Below are 20657 nucleotides of genomic sequence, written 5' to 3' on the forward strand. Positions count from 1 at the left end.
GTCTGTGCACGTTTCAAATGCCTGATCATTACCTGAGTCAAGTACACCTACATAGAGCTTTACCATTCCTGTAGGTACACAAGACATTTTGTGCTGCTTTCTAAAGAGAATAGGAAAGATGAGAACTAATAAAGAAACTCTATTTGATTTAATTATTTGTTTCATTCTTGATGGTAGTGTGATGATTGATAATTTTAGGTTCCATATCATAAAATTTAATCAAAATGACTTCTGCAATTTCCTTCCAAAAGGTTTCACTGGAAGAAAAAAATGCAACTATTATTTATGATCCAAAACTACAAACTCCAAAGACCCTGCAGGAAGCTATTGATGACATGGGCTTTGATGCTATTCTCCACAATCCTAAGCCTATCCCTGTTTTAACTGAAACTGTGTTTCTGACTGTTACTACTTCACTGGTTCCGCCATGGGACCATATCCAAAGCACATTGCTCAAGACCAAGGGTGTGACAGATATTAAAATTTCCCCTCAGCAGAGAACTGCAGTGGTGACAATAATCCCTTCTATAGTGAATGCCAATCAGATAGTAGAGCTGGTTCCTGATCTCAGTTTAGATACTGGAACTCTGGAAAAAAAGTCAGGAACTTGCGAAGATTATAGTATGGCTCAACCAGGTGAAGTCATGCTGAAGATGAAGGTGGAAGGGATGACCTGCCATTCATGTACTAGCACCATTGAAGGAAAAATTGGGAAACTGCAAGGTGTTCAGCGAATTAAAGGTAGTATGACTGATATTGTTTATTTGATTGCTTTGTAAGCCTTGGTTTTCTGTTTTGGTCTTTCAACTTTAGCATTTTCCTTTAGGCATGGGTTTTGAATCCATGGGACTAGAATGTTACTGCTTCATTGAAGTCTGAGAAACAGTGTATTCCCAGGATTAATGTCAAGTAAAGTTAATGATTATAATTAAAAGTTACATGAATCTTGAACTAGCATAAAAGGCAGCCAAGGTGGCATTCATGGAGTTCAGGGTTTTTAACGCAACACACTAGGGTCCTCTTGACCTCTGTTTCTATTCAGGCATGCAGAAACTTGGAGACCACAGATACAGTGATCACATCTTTTGCTTTTTTCTAGTTCACGTCAGTAACATTTTCTGAAAAGAACAGAATTATTTTAAGAAAGGATAATGACAACAGTGAGAGAGAAACAATTATGTGTTATATTAATTTGGTCTACAGAATGTTTTCTGAAGTGGCCCAGGAATAACTGAATTAAATATTTTTCTTTTTATTAACTAGTTTCCTTGGACAATCAAGAAGCTACTGTTGTTTATCAACCTCATCTTATCACAGCAGAGGAAATAAAAAAGCAGATTGAAGTTGTGGGCTTTACAGCATTCATCAAAAAACAGCCCAAGTACCTCAAATTGGGAGCTATTGACATAGAACGTCTAAAGAACACACCAGTCAAATCCTCAGAAGGATCACAGCAAAGGAGTCCATCATACACCAGTAATTCAACAGTCATTTTCACCATAGATGGCATGCATTGTAAATCATGTGTGTCAAATATTGAAAGTGCTTTATCTACACTCCAAGACATAAGCAGTGTAGTAGTTTCTTTAGAGAATAAATCTGCCATAGTAAAGTACAATGCAAGTTTAGTCACTCCAGAAACACTGAGAAAAGCAATAGAGGCCACATCACAAGGGCAATATAGAGTTAGTAGTGCAAGTGAAATTGAGAGTACCTCAAACTCTCCCTCCAGCTCATCTCTTCAGAAGAGTCCTTTGAACGTAGTTAGCCAGCCTCTAACTCAAGAAACTGTGATAAACATTGATGGCATGACTTGTAATTCATGTGTGCAGTCTATTGAAGGTGTCATATCAAAAAAGGCAGGTGTAAAATCCATACAAGTGTCACTTGCCAATGGCAAAGGGACTGTTGAGTATGATCCTTTACTAACCTCTCCAGAAACCTTGAGAGAAGCAATAGAAAACATGGGATTTGATGCTTCCTTGTCAGGTAATTTTCATTTTTTTCTTTGATTCCTCTAATGTTCTTTTATTTACACTTTGCTAATTCTTCTGGCTTTTATCAGTGAAAAATGAGTAATAGGCACTGCAGTTCCACGTTTTGGAAATATGACATATGTTAGCAGCATATATGAAGCATATATAAAGATGTATAATGATGTTTGCATAATTATATAGAAACTAGAAACATTAAATAAAGCATGATACCTCCATATGAGGAAATGCTCTGAAGCCATAAAAATTATGGTGTTGAAGATAATTAATGCCACGGGAAAGTGTTTGAGATATTTTGTTAAATGAAAAAGCAAGTGAAAAAGTCATATGGTCAAAATTTTATATACACATGTATAAGGATTTATACTATGTATATATTATTTATGTACATGAATAAAATTCCTGGTAGAATATGAACAAAATTTTAATCATAGTTATTTGTGAGTGGTAGGATAAAGATGATAATTTATTTTCATTGTGCTTTCCTATGTATTTTAAGTTTTTTGTGACAGGGTTATATGTATATTTGTATGTATTTATTAAATATGGGAGAAGCAAATGTTATTTTAAAAGAAAAAATAGAGCCTCAAATGTAGAAAACAAACTTAACGGTTACCAGGGGATGAGGGGAGGAGGGATAAACTGGGAGATTCGGTTGACATATACACACTAGTATATATAAAACAGATAACTAGAAAGAACCTGCTGTATAACCCAGGGAACTCTACTCAATGCTTTGTAATGGCCTATTTGGGAAAAGAATCTTAAAAAAAAAAAGAGTGGATATATGTATAGGTATAGCTGATTCACTACCCTGTACACTTGAACTAATATAACATTGTGAATCAACTATATTGCAAACAAAAATTTTAAAAAGAAAATGAAAATAGTAGAGATAAATAGTAGAATTTAAGCTGTAGTTTCAAATTTAGGCATTCTAATTAACCTGACCCTGGAACTGGCCCAAAGTCTTCCTGTTTTCTGGCAGCTCTTACCTTGAACTGAAACCAGAGATGTATATCCAATGGAATTTGCCCATGTGAACTTGTTTTGAACTAGAATTGAACCTAGCCTTGAATTAAACTGGAAATTCCCTAAATGAAATTTATTGCTGTGAATATTAATGGAAAAGTTGAATAACTAATTTCTAGACACAATGTCATTGCACTTCCCTGGTGGCTCAGCAGTAAAGAATCCACCTGCAGTGCAAGAGACACGGGTTCAGTCCCAGGGTCAGGAAGATCCTTTGAATGAGGGCATGGCAACCCACTCCAGTATTCTTGCCTGGGGAAATCCCATGGACAGAGGAGCCTGGTCGGGTACAGTTCGTGGTGTTGCAAAAGAGTCAGACATGACTTAGTGACTAAGTAGCAACAATAACAAACATGTTAAAAGCCATGATGAATAGGTAGAAAACCTTGGCAAAGTGATTGTGACCATAAAATAACTTATGAATTGTGACTACAGTAACCCATATTATTGGGGTAAAAGGTTAATATCAATTGACTACATTGTGTGTTTCTGCTATAGATCAATCAGAGTTTAAGATGCCACCAGAATTGTGGCTGCCCATTTTCTGAATGCTAGTGTCAATGCTGGTCCAGGCTTCATAGTCTACCACTCTGAAACCTGTTCCTATTGACTTAGAGGGATCATTGCATTTTGCCTTCATGTCATACCAGTCCTATGTGGACCATAAATGTTAATAAAGGAAATAGTGAGAAATATAGGAGGTTCTTTTTATCATGACCACCAATATTGTTGTTATCGTAAAAAGATATATAATATATGAAGTTGTCTTCACTAACAAATTAAAGCAAACAAAATACTCGATTAAATTCCTTTTCCTTTTTTGTAACTTTTTAATCTTTAATTTCAAACTTACAGAAAAACTGCAAGAATAGTACAAAGAATTCCTGTTTACCAGTTTTACTCAGATTCTGTTGTTAGTACTGGTGCCGCATTTGTTTTATCATTCTTTTTCTCTATTGACCGACATATATTCAAACACACAATACACACACACATGTATCTGTCTTTTTCTGAATCATTTGAGAGTAAGTTGCAGACATGATGTTTATAGTTAAACATAAACATAGTTGTTTTTAAGCCATTTTCTGATTATATATTTATTCATATTACTTTAGACTAAACCTGCCAATTTTGAGGATCAGACTGGAAACCCTTTCTTGAAATTTTTGGATTCTTTTCTGATTGTTGCCTCACATGCAGGGGAGTCAGTCTTCTTTTGAATTCATTTATGCATAAGTAGTGTTGCTACGGAGAAGGCAATGGCAAGCCACTCCAGTACTATTGCCTAGAAAATCCCATGGATGGAGGAGCCTGGTAGGCTGCAGTCCGTGGGGTCGCTAGGGGTCGACATGACTGAGCGACTTTACTTTCACTTTTCCCTTTCACACATTGGAGAAGGAAATGGCAACCCACTCCAGTGTTCTTGCTTGGAGAATCCCAGGGACGGGGGAGCCTGGTGGGCTTCCGTCTATGGGGTCACACAGAGTCGGACACGACTGAAGTGACTCAGCAGCAGCAGCAGCAGCAGTGTTGCTACAGTTTATAGAAAAGCCAATTTAAAGAAACTAGCCATTTAATTCACTGTGGCTTTTTAACACCTGTACTGCCTCTGTGGAAGATGGAGCATTTGCTCTTCTTGCCACATTCACTGGGGTAAAGGTCACAATTTTGTGAATCTTTGTTGAGAAATCATGCCATTGTAACTAAAAGGGGTTACCTCTATGACTTATTTTAATTCAATACTGTACTTCTAGAGTGTGAAATTGCAGATGGTGTTTTGGTTACTTCTGGTACCTGAAATAACTAAATTACTCTGGAATAAGACTTAAAGTAATTTGGTAATATAAACTTTCTTTTCATTGTCCAAGTTCAAAATTTTAAATCTTCAAAATAATTATGATAGGATGAATAAGCTCCTGGCTAGACTAAAATAATGTTTTTTTCCCCAAGCCAAAGCTATTTCCTTTGGGCAAATAAGCCTCCTTTTTGAATTTTTGGTACTATTTGGTAAATTTTATCCTCTTTGTTTTAAATAATACTCTTGTAATCTGAATGAATATCATTTTCTGAATGTATTCACATATAAGATCAGAGATGTCTAATTTTGGAATTAGGAGAATCTCATCCTTTGCTATTCAAAGTGTCCTTTGCTGTACCCAGACTGGCAGTACTGCCATCACTTGGAAGCTTATTGGAATAGAATTTCAGGCCTCACCCTCAATAATCAGAATCTGCATTTTAAAAAAAAAATTATTTATTTTAATTGGAGGCTAATTACTTTACAATATTGTATTTGTTTTGCCATACATTGACATGAATCCGCCCTGGGTGTACATGTGTTCCCCATCTTGAACCCCTCTCCCTCCTCCCTCCCCATATCATCCCTCTTAACAAGATCCCCCAGGTGATTGTATGTCAGAATTTAAGAGACTTTATTATAACTGATTTGAGAAGTCAGGCTTTTGTTATGAAAGTGGTCAGGCTTTTGTTAAAGTTTCTTCAAAAGATGCCTTTTTTCGGTATCCTAAAAACCAACTCTGCTGTACAGGGTTTCCTCTGTGGACTAGCCAAATAGACTTGAATCAGTTTTTTGCCCAAGGGAAAGAAGTAACACATTAGTGGAAATTTCCACATTACTTCTTTTCCTCCTTATCTCTGCAGTAGAGTTGAAAATCTTTAGCTTTTTTTCAGGTACATGGATGTGCTAAAAAGAATACTTTTTCCCTTCTTGGGAGGTGATTAATACTGAAATGGATAAACTAACTCTCCGCTAAGACTGCAGGGGAGCTTCTGGGATGACAGATGCTTTCCATTGTTTCACAGTCCATAAATATTTTACAGAAAAATTCTCTGAATACTTTGTGAAAAATGAAGATTATTACTGACTTACTCCTTGCCTCTTCTTCCATTGTCCACCAAAGACATTTTAATTTAAAAAGCACTATGTATTATTGTTAAGATTCAAACATACAGCAGTGTCTGTAGAGGAAATTTGTTCATCTTTCTGTTATTCTATTCTTGCTATAACCTCATTCCCCAGAAATAGCCTCTACTAGTAGTTTGGTATGTACCCTCCTAGGCTTCCTTAAGCATGTTCTCGTGTATGCACTCTAACAATTTTTAAATGACATTGTACTGCATTGCTGTTTTGTAGATTGCTTTTTGTCCCCTTTACACGAATTGCTTTACTGCCAGTATGTAAATCATTAACATAATGATAGAAATTCATTATAAAACTAAGAGCTTTCTATTAATAAACCACTGTCTACTAGAGTTTGGGGTAGAGATAATAGGCTTGAAGATCTTGATACAAAGTTCTGTTTATTCAGCTAGTTCCAATTTTCCCAAGAATAGGAATGGGCAGTGTTGAACTTGGAAGTCACTTCCTGGAAAGTGTAAAGATAGCATTGCACAGGGCTCTAGATCCATGACAGTTTTAAAGGAATGGATTGACAGTGCCTGGAGAAGGAAATGGCAACCCACTCCAGTATTCTTGCCTGGAGAATCCCAGGGACAGAGGAGCCTGGTGGGCTGCCATCTATGGGGTCGCACAGAGTCAGACACAACTGAAGTGACTTAGCAGCAGTAGCAGCATTGACAGTGCCAGGAGGTGTGGATTGTGATAAGTGACGAGGATGCAGCTGGAGAATACCTCAAATGAAAAGAATCTTTCCCTGTCCACCAGATACAAATGAGCCATTGGTAGTAATAGCTCAGTCCTCATCAGAAATGCCACTTTTGACCTCAACTAATGAATTTCACACCAAAATGATGACACCAATTCATGACAAGGAGGAGCCAAAGACTTCATCTAAGTGTTATATACAGGTCACTGGTATGACTTGTGCTTCCTGTGTAGCAAACATTGAACGGAATTTAAGACGAGAAGAAGGTAAGACACTCTTAAAACTTGCTATTTTATGTACTAATTTGAGAACTCTGTCCTTTTTGTTCTCTTATGTGTTTTGTAACCATGTTTATGATTCTTGCCAAGGCCTCATAAAGACTATCAGTGATTTACAGGACAACCTTGACTTCCTGATAGCCAGTTTTTGATAGTGTTTTTGTTTCCTTAGATATAGTTCCTGTCTCATTTATCTCATGGCTGCATTTTAATATCAGTGAAATTTGTAGTCAAATAGCAGAAGGAAAGGAGAAGGCAATGGCACCCCACTCCAGTACTCTTGCCTGGAAAATCCCACGGATGGAGGAGCCTGGTAGGCTGCAGTCCATGGGGTCGCTAAGAGTTGAGCAGCTTCACTTTCACTTTTCACTTTCATGCATTGGAGAAGGAAATGGCCTCCCACTCCAGTGTTTTTGCCTAGAGAATCCCAGGGATGGGGGAGCCTGGTGGGCTGCTCTCTACGGGGTCACACAGAGTTGGACACAACTGAAGCGACTTAGCAGCAGCAGCATTAGCAGAAGGAAATACGTAAGATTACTATTCTTTATGGACCTTGGCTGCAGTGGATTTTAAGAAACATAAATTTTCTGATAAAGCTATGCTTAAAACTAACAGCTAGAATCCGTAAGTTTCAGTATTACTATACCCAGGGCAAGCACTGGACCAAAGCCAAGTTTTAGAATTGTTCTCTTCCAGCAGTTTGATCAGTGATCTTTGCTTGCAGTGAAAGTGTTCAAAAGTTACTCAATATAGTGTACAAGTTTTCATTTTTGGTTTCAAATTCTTAGAAAATCTGCAGTATGTTTTTTTATCTGGTCACGCTCAGATGTTTTAGCTTTTAATTTTGCACTCACATTAATGGACTTCACAGCATAGTGTAGTAGATTTGTTAACCATAGAAATAGGTGATTATGTTTAATGAGCCTGAAGTCATAGGTTTGGTACTCAGGTAGCCCTAGCCCCAGGTATCTTACTGGTAATCCCAAGGGCTGAATAAATATGATTAGTATAAGCTTATCATCACTATTGGGGAAATAAAGTATATAGAGTAATAAAACAGACATATGGCTAGTAGCCTCACCTTATATGTAAAGATCAGAACATTATTGTAACAAAATGTATTGTTATATACTAGAGCCATCTTAAGTTCAATATTATCTTGTCCACATTTATCATTTCTACATCCTTCATTTCATCTTGCATTATATCTAATTAGAATGCAGTCTGGGCTAAATTGTACTTTGAGTGATTAAGAAGAACAGGAGGAAGGTTGCAAGAAAATGAAAGCAAAAAAGTTTCCAAGGGGCTTGTTTAACTTTAGAACCAACTATTTTAGGAGCAGTTCAGATATAGCCTTTCTCATGAGACAAGCAATGCCTACTACAGATAACAAGTACAGATCTTTTTTTAATCCCTAAAACTGATTGTTTCAACTACTTTCTACTGCTCCTTTACCACCTTTTAACCTAGTTAGAAATATCTTTGGCCTAGCTGGGGTCAACATTCACTGCATTCACAATCTACCTATATTCACTTCTGTTTTTTTAAATTAAGTGGCACTGGTCTTCCCTCAGTTTCATCTGCATTATATTTTTAAAAATGAATAGAAAAAAGTTCTAATTATATTTTGAAGTAAAAATTTTAAAAATTGTCCATAATTTATATAAGTATAAAATGTTTTTGAAACTTGAAAAAACAGATTTTCTATTTCTTTTTGGCTATAGGTTACATTCAACTGAAGTGAAAAGATTTTTTTCCTTTCCCTATAACCTTGTCTTATCACCAATACTTTTCTATGATCCAATCCTCTGAATTATTTGGTCCTCACAAAGCCCAGTGTGTAACTATCTTTTTTCTCCAAAGAAAAGAGTACTTTTTTTTGGTAGCCAATTTCATATGAAAAGCTTAGATTATATTAGATAGTTTATTTTCATATTAAAAACTATTATTAAATTAGTATTTGAATATTTTTTTTCTTTTTATCAAACCCCAGAGCTGACCTATGGACTGTTGATTCCTATTCCCTGTCAGGTAGCCACTAAGTGCCACAGATTCCTAGAAAGAACTGCCATTTCTTTTGCATGTTATTAATTTTCTTCCTGGAAATGACAGCAATAGCTGATCTAGAGAAGTGGAGTGGTTATTAACAAAATGCTGATACAAGAAAACAGCATGACTGCCATAAAATGAACTGCTTTGTTAAGTTGTGTGGCACTTTTTGGAGGGGGTGGAATAAGAGCATTTTAGATTAGTGTGTGTCAGGCAATACAATTTGAGAGAGAAATGACTGTTATTTGATAATATTATGTGTATGTTGGTATATTCTTAGATTCTTTACTACATTTACATTGATTTCCTAAGTAAATGAGTTCTTTTCTCTAGGACTCTGTCTTACAGGTTTCTAAAAATACTTTATATTCATTTCCTAAAAATACTTTATATTTGGATCGCAATTCAAACAGTGTTAAACAGTTCTAAGACAGTTGTGGAAATGTGAATATTGCCTGGATGTTTGATGATATTGAAGAATTATTTTAGGTTTGATAATGGTATTATGATTATTTTTTAAAAGAAAAGAGTCTTTTTTAAAGAGTTATTTATTTATTTATTTTGGCTGTGCTGGGTTTTCATTTTTTGCTGTATGTGGGCTTTCTCTAGTTGTGGTGAGCGGGGCTACTCTCTAGTTGCAGTGCGAGGGCTTCTCATTCTGGTGGCCTCTTTTGTTGTGAAGCATGAGCTCTAGGCACACAGGCTTCAATAGTGCGCTTGCAGGCTCAGTAGTTGTGGTACATGGGCTTAGTTGCCCTGTAGCATGTGGGATCCTCGTGGATCAGGGATTGAACCCATGTCCTCTGCATGGGCAAGTGGATTCTTAACCACTGGACCACCAGGGAAGTCCAAGAAAAAGAGTCTTATCTTTTAGAGATACATATTTAAAATTTTACATATTATATGATATCTGGGATTCGCTTCAGAATAATCAGAGTAGAGGGTAGGGAAGAGTGGGTAGGAATATATATTATTGATATAATTATTATATTATTATATTATATATTTACATATAATTATATATATTATCTATATAATATGTTTATTATATAAAATATTATATTATTATAATAATATCAATATATTATTGATAGTTATTGAAGCTGAGAAATGGGTACATTGAGTTTATTATGTTGTTCCCTCTTGAATGTGTGTGTGTATATTTGAAATTTTCCATAATAAAATGTTTTTAAAAATGAGTCCAAGTTTTCAAATAGTTTAATTTGGGTTCAAGATATATAAAAGTGAAGAAATAAATTTTTCCAGATTCACTTAACCCTTTCATTGTTAAATGAAAAGAAAACTATTATAAAATTATTCTTGAGAACTTCACTGGTGGGCCAGTGGCTAACACTGCGTGCTGTAAATTCAGGTGACCTGGGTTCAATTCCCGGTGAGGGAATTAGATCCCACATGCTGCAAATAAGACCTGGCACAGTCAAATAAATAAATATTTTTTTTAAAGATTACTCCTTTTTTTTGCCATTGAAAAAATGAGAAATGTTATCTGACTTGTTTTTCTTATCAACATTCCTAGGAATATATTCTGTACTTGTGGCTCTGATGGCTGGCAAGGCAGAAGTGAGGTATAACCCTGCTGTCATACAACCCCCAGTGATAGCCGAGTTAATCCGAGAGCTTGGATTTGGAGCCATTGTGATAGAAAATGCTGATGAAGGCGATGGTGTTTTGGAACTTGTTGTAAGTAAGAAGGTTTGTGTGGTTAATAGAATTTCCAGGAAAAACTTGGCGAGAATTCAGAAAAGAGAACCAAAAATAATTAAAATGTTGGGAAAGTAAAACATAAAATGAAAATGAAGGAAACTGGAAAGATATTGACAGTGGTGACCTTCAATTGCAAAATGTAAAAGATAATCATCTCTGTTAAGAACCAATAAACAGGAATTGGGTTTGAATGAAAATTAACTTTAAAAATATAGTATGATTCCTACCTAGTAGCATGTAAAAGAATAAGTTCTAGATGCATTAAAGACTTAAATTTTATAAATTAAGTCATAAAGCTAGGTATAAGGTATATTGGTTTAAAATGACATTTTTGCCAACCCAGAAAATATTTTATTTGTATAACTTAAATAATTAAAAGAAAAAATTTAACCTTGTACCAAAGTAAGTTCCAGCTCAGACAAAAATTTGAATGTAAAAAATGGAACCATGAAATTATTAGAAGACATATTTAGAGGTTTTTTTTCAATATTTTATTATAAAAATTTCAGACATTGGAAAAGTCAAAAGAATTGTGCAGTTGAACACTCTCAAACACACTGCATGTATTCTACAGTTAACATTTTACTCTATTCGTTTTGTCATACATTAGTCCATCAGTCCATTGTGGAAATAATTTTAAAATCACAAAGAAGTTGCAAAAATAGTACAGAGGATTTCCTTGTAGCCTCTACCTAGCTTTCCCCAATGATAACACCTAATTTAACATTTAAAAAATAATATTAGAGTAGGAAGAGTCTTTTTAAGTGTCATACAAAATCCATAAAAGACAAGATTGATAAATTCGGGTACATAAAAATTTCATGTTTGGAGAAAAACACCATAAACAAAGTCAAAAGGCAAGTAATGTTAAGAGTAGGCACTCTTGTCTTTTTCCTGATTTTAGGGGAAATGCTTCAGTTTTTTGCCACTGAAGATAATGTTTGCTATGAGTTTGTTGTATATGACTTTTATTATGTTGAGGTATGTTCCTTCTGTGCCTACTTTCTGGAGAGTTTTTATCATAAATGGCTGCTGAATTTTGTCAAAGACTTTCTCTGCGTCTATTGAAACAATCGTATGGTTTTTATCTTTTAATTTGTTTATATGGTGTATCACATTGATTGATTTTCGTATATTGAAGAATCCTTGCATTCCTGGAATAAAGCACACCTGTTTATGATGTGTGGTCTTTTTAATGTTATTAGATTCTGTTTGCTAGAATTTTGTTGAGGATTTTTGCATCTATGTTCATCAGTGGTATTGGCCTGTAGTTTTCTTTTTTTGTGGCTTGTCTTGTTTTGGTATTAAGGTGATGGTGGCCTCATAGAATGAGTTTGGGAGTTTGCCTTCCTCTGCAGTTTCCTGGAAGAGTTTGAGCAGGATAGGTGTTAGCTCTTCTGTAAAGTTTTGGTGGAATTCACTTGTGAAGCCATCTGGTCCTAGGCTTTTGTTTGTTGGAAGATTTTTCATTACAGTTTCAATTTCTGTGCTTGTGATTGGTCTGTTCAAATTTTCCATTTCTTCCTGGTTCAGTTTTGGAAGGTTATACTTTTCTAAGAATTTGTCCATTTCTTTGAAGTTGTCCATTTTATTGGCATATAGTTGCTGATAATAGGCTCTTATGATCTTTTGTATTTGTGTTGTCTGTTGTAACATCTCCTTTTTCATTTCTAATTTTATTGATTTGAGTCTTCTCCTTTTTTTCTTGATGAATCTTACTAATGGTTTATCTATTTTGTTTATCTTCTCAAAGAACCAGCTTTTAGTTTTATTGATCTTTGCTATAGTCTTCATTTCTTTTTCGTTTATTTCTGCTCTGATCTTTATGTTTTCTTTCCTTCTTACTTTGGCGGGTTTTTGTTCATCTTTTTCTAGTTGCTTTGGGTGTTAGGTTAGGTTGTGTATTTGATGTCTCTCTTGTTTCTTGAGGTACGTTTGTACTACTATGAACTTCCCTCTTAGCACCGCTTGTACTGAATCCCGTAGGTTTGCGGTTGTCATGTTTTCATTGTCGTTTGTTTCTGGGCATATTTTAATTTCCTTTTTGATTTCTTCAGTGGTCTGTTGGTTGTTCAGAAGCGTGTTGTTTAACTTTCATATGTTTGTGTTCTTTATAGTTTTTCCCTGTAGTTGATTTTTAATCTTACAGCATTGTGATCAGAAAAGGTGCTTGAAATGACTTTAGTTTTTAAAAAATTTACCAAGGCTTGATTTGTGGCCCAGGATGTGATCTATCCTGGAGAGTGTTTCATGTGCACCTGAGAAAAGGTGAAATCCATTGTTTGCAGGTGAAATGCCCTGTTGATATCAATTAGGTCTAACTGGTCCAATGTATCATTTAAAACTTGTGTTTCCTTATTAATTTTTGGTCTGCATGACCTGTCCATTGGTGTGAGTAGGGTATTAAAGTCCCCCACTATTATTGTGTTACTGTCAATTTCCCCTTTAACAGTAGTTAAGATTTGCCTTGTGTGTTGAGGTACTCCTGTGTTGGGTGCATATATATTAATAATTGTTATGTCCTCTTGGATTGATCCCTTGATCATTATGTAGTGTCCTTAGGGCTTCCCTGATAGCTTAGTTGGTAAAGAATCTGCCTGCAATGCAGGAGACCCTGGTTCGATTCTTGGGTCAGGAAGATCCGCTGGAGAAGGGATTGGCTACCCACTCCAGTGTTCTTGGGCTTCCCTTGTGGCTCAGCTGGTAAAGAATCTGCCTGCAATGCGAGAGACCTGGGTTTGATCCCTGGGTTGGGAAGATCCCCTGGAGAAGGGAAAGGCTACCCACTCCAGTATTCTGGCCTAGAGAATTCCGTAAACTGTATGGTCCATGGAGTTGCAAAGAGTCAGACACGACTGAGCGACTTTGTCTTGTTCACTTCACTTCTTTGTCTCTTATGATGGTCTTTATTTTAAAGCCTATTTTATCTGATATAACTATTGCTACTCCCACTTTCTTTTGATCTCTGTCTGCATGAAATAGCTTTTTTCAGCCCCTCACTTTCAGTCTGTATGTGTCCCTAGGTTTGAGGTGAGTCTCTGGTAGACTATATATAGGGATCTTGTTTTTGTATACATTCGGCCAGTCTTTGTCTTTTAGTTGGAGCATTTAATCCATTTATGTCAAGGTGATTATTGATAAGTATGAGCCTGTTAATATTTATTTTATTGTTTTGGATGTGATATTGAAATCAGATATTGATTTCTGTGTTTCCTCTCTAGAGAAGGGCCTTTAGCATTTGTTGAAGAGCTGGATTGGTGCTGCTGAATTCTTTTAGCCTTTGATTGTCTATAGAGCTTTTGATTTCTCCTTCAAATCTGAATGAGATTCTTGCTGGATAGAGTAATCTTGATTGTAGGTTTTTTCCTTTTATCACTTTAAGTATATCCTGCCACTCCTTTCTGGCCTGCAGAGTTACTGTTGAAATATTGGCATTTAGCCTTATGGCTTGTTGTTTGTTATTTGTCATTGTTATTGTTTGTTTAGTGATTTCTGAGCTGATTATATAAAGTCAGTGTTCTTTGTTCTGTGTGTCCACTGAAGTCTCTGGTTAGCTCAGTAGTCAGCTAACAATTCCACAGTGATTTCCTTAAATATCTGGAACCAATAAGTATCCCAGTCCTCAAGAATAAAACCACCATATGATGCAGCAATCCCATTCCTAGGCATATACCCTGAGGAAACCAAAATTGAAAAACCACTTGTACCCCAATGTTCATTGCAGCACTGTTTACAATAGCTAGAACATGGAAGCAACCTAGATGTCCATCGACAGATGAATGGATAACGAAGTTATGGCACATATACACAATGGAATATTACTCAGCCATAAAAAGGAATGTATTTGAGTCAGTTCTAATGAGGTGGATGAACCTAGAGCCTATTATACAGAGTGAAATAAGTCAAGAAGATAAATAGCATATACTAATGCATACATATGGAATCTAGAAAGATGGTACCAAAGTATTTATTTGCAGGGCAGCAGTAGAGAAACAGACATAGAGAACAGACTTATGGACATGGGGAGAGGGGAGGAGAGAGGGTGAGATGTATGGAGAGAATAATATGGAAACTTACATTACCGTATGTAAAATAGATAGCCAATGGGAATTTGCTATATGTCTCAGGGGACTCAAACAGGGGCTCTGTATCAACCTAGAGGGGTGGGATGGGGAGGGAGATGGGATGGAGGTTCAAGAGGGAGCAGACATATAGGTATATATGTATACCTATGGCTGATTCATGTTGAGGTTTGACAGAAATCAACAAAATTCTGTAAAGCAATTACCTTCAATTAAAAAATAAATTTTTAGAAAAAAAAATATCCAGGTCTTTGCTAAAGAGCTCTTTGTAAATGTTGAGGCATGCCTTGAACACTCAGCCAAGCAGTTGTCAGTTTTGCCTTAACCTTCAATTCCTGCTTCTACAGAGCCTAAAGTTCAGCCTGAGGTGAGAACTTAGGGCTCTTTCAGTTCTTTTCTGAAGATACACACAGCCCTGGACATGTGCATAGCCCTATGCATGTGCATGGTCTTCTAGATTCCTAGGAATGTGCTGGAACTCTTATGGACATCTTCCTTCCCAGCTTTATCCCTTTTAGGGTCTTTTGTTAATCTATTGTTTTCCCCAGATGTTATCCATTGGCTCAGGCAGCCATAAGGTTAAATAATTTCTTCTAATTGTTTTGACAAATTCTCCTGGGGAGAATTTGTATGCTCAGAGTTCGTTGGAGACAGACAGACAGCTTTGCAAGTAGAATATTTCAGAGAACCATCAGACAGGTCAAATAATGACAGTTCTATGGGAATGAGACTTTGAAGACATGCCAATCCTTTTTTTTTTCTCTATGGTGGCTTCCCTGAGGCTGTTTTTCACCATGATTGTGGCCTGTTGGTCTTCATAGCTACCAATGAGCTGGAGGAGAGGGGATGGGAATACAGCAAATTGTAATGCCACATAGCTTACTATTTTACTAGAATTTATCTGATTGTCTTAAATAAATGCTTCCTGCATTGCTATAAGTTTTTAATTTCCAAATTTCTTTTTTAATCAGTTTTTTTTTAATTGAGGTGTAGTTGAGTTACAATATTATATTAGTTTCAGTTATACAGCATAGTGATTCAGAATTCTTACAGATTATATTCTGTTTATAGTTATTGTAAAATTTTGGCTCTATATCCTGTGCTGTACAATATCTTTGTAGCTTATTTTGTACATGGTAGTTTGTTCTTTTAATCCCTACCCCTATATTGTTCCTCTTCCCTGCTTTCTCCCCATTGATAACCGCTAGTTTGTTCTCTATGAGTCTGTCTGTTCCTGTTCATTATATTCATTTGTTTTATTTTTTAGATTCCACATATACATGATAAGATACAGTAATCATCTTTCTCTGTATGACTTATTTTGCTAAGCATGATATCCTTCAACTCCATTCATGCTTTTGCAAATGGCAAATTTTCATTTTTTTTGTGGTTGAGTAGTATTCCCCTGTGTGTGTATATATATACACATATACATACATACAACATCTTCTTCATCCATTCGTCTATTGATGGAACTTAGGTTGCTTCCATATCTTGGCTATTGTAAATAATGCTGCTATGAACATTGAGATACATGTATCTTTGTGAACTAGTGTTCTTGCTTTCTTTGCATTTGTACCCTAAAGTGGAATTGCTGGATCATATGGTAGTTGTATTTTTAGTTTTTAGGAAGATCCATCCTGTTTTCCATAGTGGCTGCAGCAATTTTCATTCCCACCAACTTTCTAACTTTTCTGAAATACTTGGTGCTGACAACTTTTTCAGATTTTCTCATTGCTTTTAGGGACGGGAGAATTTTCAGAAATCCTTCCTCTACTATTGATGGTTTTCTTTTAGTAGATATTCTTGAATAAATACTTTGTAAGTTGTTGTAAACTCCAATACTTTGGCCACCTCATGCGACGAGTTGACTCACTGGAAAAGACTCTGATGCTGGGAAGGATTGGGGGTGGGAGGAGAAGGGGATGACAGAGAATGAGATGGCTGGATGGCATCACCGACTCGATGGACATGAGTTTGAGTGAACTCCGGGAGTTGGTGATGGACAGGGAGGCCTGGCGTGCTGTGATTCATGGGATCGCAAAGAGTCGGACACGACTGAGCGACTGAACTGAACTGAACTGAAGTTGTTGTATACTCCTTTTGGTTAATTCTCATAATATTTTAGTGGTTGGTTTTTGAAACTTTTGTCCAATGATTAAACTTTTGCAGTTTAATCATTGCCATTTGGGGCAGGGATTTGCTGAACTCCTTGCACGGTCATTCCAGAAGTCCTGCCCTTCCACTGTAGAATTTATGTGTAAATGAAGTATAACTTTACTCAAGACATAGGGCAAAATACATTTTGGGACAAAGGTAGAACACTTTTGTCATTTATTAACCTTCACTAGTGGAGAAGGAAATGGCAAACCATTTCAGTGTTCTTGCCCGGAGAATCCCAGGGACAGTGGAGCCTGGTGGTCTGCCGTCTGTGGGGTCGCACAGAGTCAGACACGACTGAAGCGACTTAGCAGCAGCAGCAACAACAACAACCTTCACTAGAGGTAATACTAAAGAATATATATGAACATACATACATATATATGTACATACATATCTACATTCATACATATGCTTTAGCAGGGTGGTCCACTGGAGAAGGAAATGGCAAACCACTTCAGTATTGTTGCCTTGAGAACCCCATGAACAGTATGAAAAGGCAAAAGGATAGGAAACAGAAAGATGAACTTCCCAGGCCTGTAGGTGCCCAATATGCTACTAGAGAAGAGTGGAGAAATAACTCCAGAAAGAATGAAGAGACAGAGCCAAAACAAAAATAACACCCTATTACGATTGTGACTGGTGATGGAAGTAAATTCTGATGCTGTAAAGAACAATACTGCATAGGAACCTGGAATGTAAGGTCCATGAATCAAGGTAAATTGGAAGTGGTCAAACAGGAGATGGCAAGAGTGATCATCGACATTTTAGGAATCAGCGAACTAAAATGGACTGAAATGGGTTAATAAAACTCAGATTATATCTACTACTGTGGGCAAGAATCCCTTAGAAGAAATGGAGTAGCCCTCATAATCAACACGAGTCCGAAATGCAGTGAAAGAAAAGAAAGTGAAGTCGCTCAGTCATGTCCAACTCTTTGTGACCCCATGGACTGTAACCTACCAGGGTCCTCCGTCCATGGGATTCTGCAGGCAAGAATACTGGAGTGGGTTGCCATTTCCTTCTCCAGGGGATCTTCCTGACCCAGGGATTGAACCCAGGTCTCCCTCATCGCAGGCAGATGCTTTACCCTCTGTGCCACCAGGGAAATGCAGTACTTGGATGCAATCTCAAAAACGATAGAATGAACTCTGTTCATTTCCAAGGCAAACCATTCAATACCACAGTAATCCAAGTCTCTGCCCCAACCACTAATGCTGAAGAAGCTGAAGTTGAACAGTTCTGTGATGACCTACAAGACTTTGTAGAACTGACACCAAAAAAAGATGTCTCCTTTTCATTATAGGGGACTGGAATGCAAAAGTAGGAAGTCAAGAGATACCCTGGAGTATCAGGCAAATTTGGCCTTTGAGTACAAAATGCAGCAGGGCAAAGGCTAATAGAATTTTGCCAAGAAAACACACTGGTAATAGCAAGCACCGTCTTCCGACAACACAAAAGAAGACTCTGCACATGGGCATCACCAGATGTTCAATACCAAAATCAGATTGATTATATTCTTTGCAGCCAAAGATGGAGAAGCTCTATACAGTAACCAAAAACAAGACTGGGAGCAGACTATGGCTCAAATCATGAACACCTTTTTGCCAAATTCAGACTGAAATTGAAGAAAGTAGGGAAAACCACTAGACCATGCAGGTATGACCTAAATCAAATCCCTTATGATAATACAGTGGAAGTGAGAAATAGATTTAAGAGACTAGATTTGATAGAGTGCCTGAAGAACTATGGATGGAGGTTCATGTCATTGTACAGGAGACAGGGAGCAAGACCATTCCCAAGAAAAAGAAATGCAAAAAAGCAAAATGGCTGTCTGAGGAGGCCTTGCAAATAGCTGTGAAAGGAAGGGAAGCAAAAAGCAAAGGAGAAAAGGAAAGATATACCCATTTGAATGCAGAGTTCCAAAGAATAGCAAGGAGAGATAAGAAAGCCTTCCTCAGTGATCAGTGCAAAGAAATAGAGGAAAATAATAGAATGGGAAAGACTAGAGATCTCGTCAAGAAAATTAGAGATACCAAGGGAACATTCCATGCAAAGATGGGCTTTATAAAAGACAGAAATGGTATGGACCTAACAGAAGCAGAAGATATTAAGAAGAGGTGGCAAGAATACACAGAAGAACTATACAAAAAAGATCTTCACGACCCAGATAATCACGATGGTGTGATCACTCACCTAGAGCCAGATATACTGGAATGTGAAGTCAAGTGGGCCTTAGGAAGCATCACTACGAACAAAGCTAGTGGAAGTGATGGAATTCCAGTTGAGCTATTTCAAATCCTGAAAGTGCTGCACTCAATATGCCAGCAAATTTGTAAAACTCAGCAGTGGCCACAGGACTGGAAAAGATCAGTTTTCATTCCAATCCCAGAGAAAGGCAATGCAAAAGAATGTTCAGACTACCTCACAATTGCACTCATCTCACACGCTAGCAAAGTAATGCTCAAAATTCTCCAAGTTAGGCTTCAACAGTATATGAACCCTGAACTTCCAGATGTTCAAGCTGGATTTAGAACAGACATAACAACCAGAGATCAAATTGCCAACATTCGTTGAATCATCAATAAAGCAAGAGAATTAAAGAAAAACATCTGCATCTGCTTCATTGACTACACTAGAGCCTTTGCCTTTTTGGATCACAACAAACTGTGGAAAATTCTTAAAGAGATGGGAGTACCAGACCACCTAACGTGCCTCCTGAGAAATCTGTATGCAGGTCAAGAAGCAACAGTTAGAACTGGACATGGAACAACAGACTGGTTCCAAATAGGAAAAGGAGTACGTCAAGGCTGTATATTGTCACCCTGCTTATTTAACTTATATGCAGAGTACATCATCAGAAATGCTGGGCTGGATGAAGCATAAGCTGGAATCAGGATTGCTGGGGGAAATATCAATAACCTCAGATATGCAGATCACACCACCATTATGGCAGAAAGCGAAGAACTTAAGAGCCTCTTGTTGAAAGTGAAAGAGTAGAGTGAAAAAGTTGGCTTAAAACTCAACATACAGAAAACTAAGATCATGGCATCTGATCCCATCACTTCAGGGCAAATAGATGGGGAAACATTGGAAATAGTGAGAGACTTTATTTTCTTGGGCTCCAAAATCACTGCAGATAGTGACTCCACCCATGAAATTAAAAGACACTTGCTCCTTGGAAGAAAAGCTATGACCAACCTAGACAGCATATAAAAAGTAGAGACATTACTTTGCCGACAAAGGTCCGTCTAGTCAAAACTATGATTTTTCCAATAGTCATGTGTGGATGTGAGAGTTGTTCTATAGAGAAAGCTGAGTGCCAAAGAATTGATGCTTTTGAACTGTGGTGTTGGTGAAGACTTTTGAGAGTCCCTTGGACTGCAGGGAGTTCCAACCAGTCCATCCAAAGGAAATCAGTTATGAATATTCATTGGCAGGAGTGATGCTGAAGCTGAAACTCCAATTCTTTGACTACTTGATGGGAATAACTGACTCATTTGAAAAGACCCTGTTGCTGGGAAAGATTGAAGGCAGGAGGAGAAGGGGATGACAGAGGATGTGATGGTTGGATGGCATCACCGACTTGATGGACATGAGTTTGAATAAGCTCCCAAAGATGGTGATGGACAAGGAAGCCTGGCGTGCTGCAGTCCATGGGGTCTCAAACAGTTGGACATGAGTGAGTCACTGAATTGAGCTGAACTGAGC

General features: G+C 37.1%; 1 protein-coding gene across 4 annotated transcripts in view; it reads left to right on the forward strand.

The window, feature by feature from the left end:
- ATP7A (ATPase copper transporting alpha) overlaps positions 1 to 20657 on the forward strand; it is a 142277-nt gene that overhangs the window by 85204 nt on the left and 36416 nt on the right. For 3 of the 4 annotated variants that reach the window (XM_088833761.1, XM_055393800.2, XM_055393802.2), the window contains 4 exons: positions 252 to 741; positions 1264 to 1989; positions 6712 to 6918; positions 10517 to 10692. In XM_088833761.1, the coding sequence (XP_088689887.1) occupies positions 252 to 741; positions 1264 to 1989; positions 6712 to 6918; positions 10517 to 10692 (1599 nt within the window). The remainder of the gene's footprint in view (positions 1 to 251; positions 742 to 1263; positions 1990 to 6711; positions 6919 to 10516; positions 10693 to 20657) is intronic. The other variant, XM_055393801.2, reaches the window with a different exon arrangement.

The sequence above is a fragment of the Moschus berezovskii genome, chromosome X (assembly GCF_049115385.1).
Source record: "Moschus berezovskii isolate FMDL1 chromosome X, NW_MosBer_1.0, whole genome shotgun sequence".
NCBI lineage: Eukaryota > Metazoa > Chordata > Mammalia > Artiodactyla > Moschidae > Moschus > Moschus berezovskii.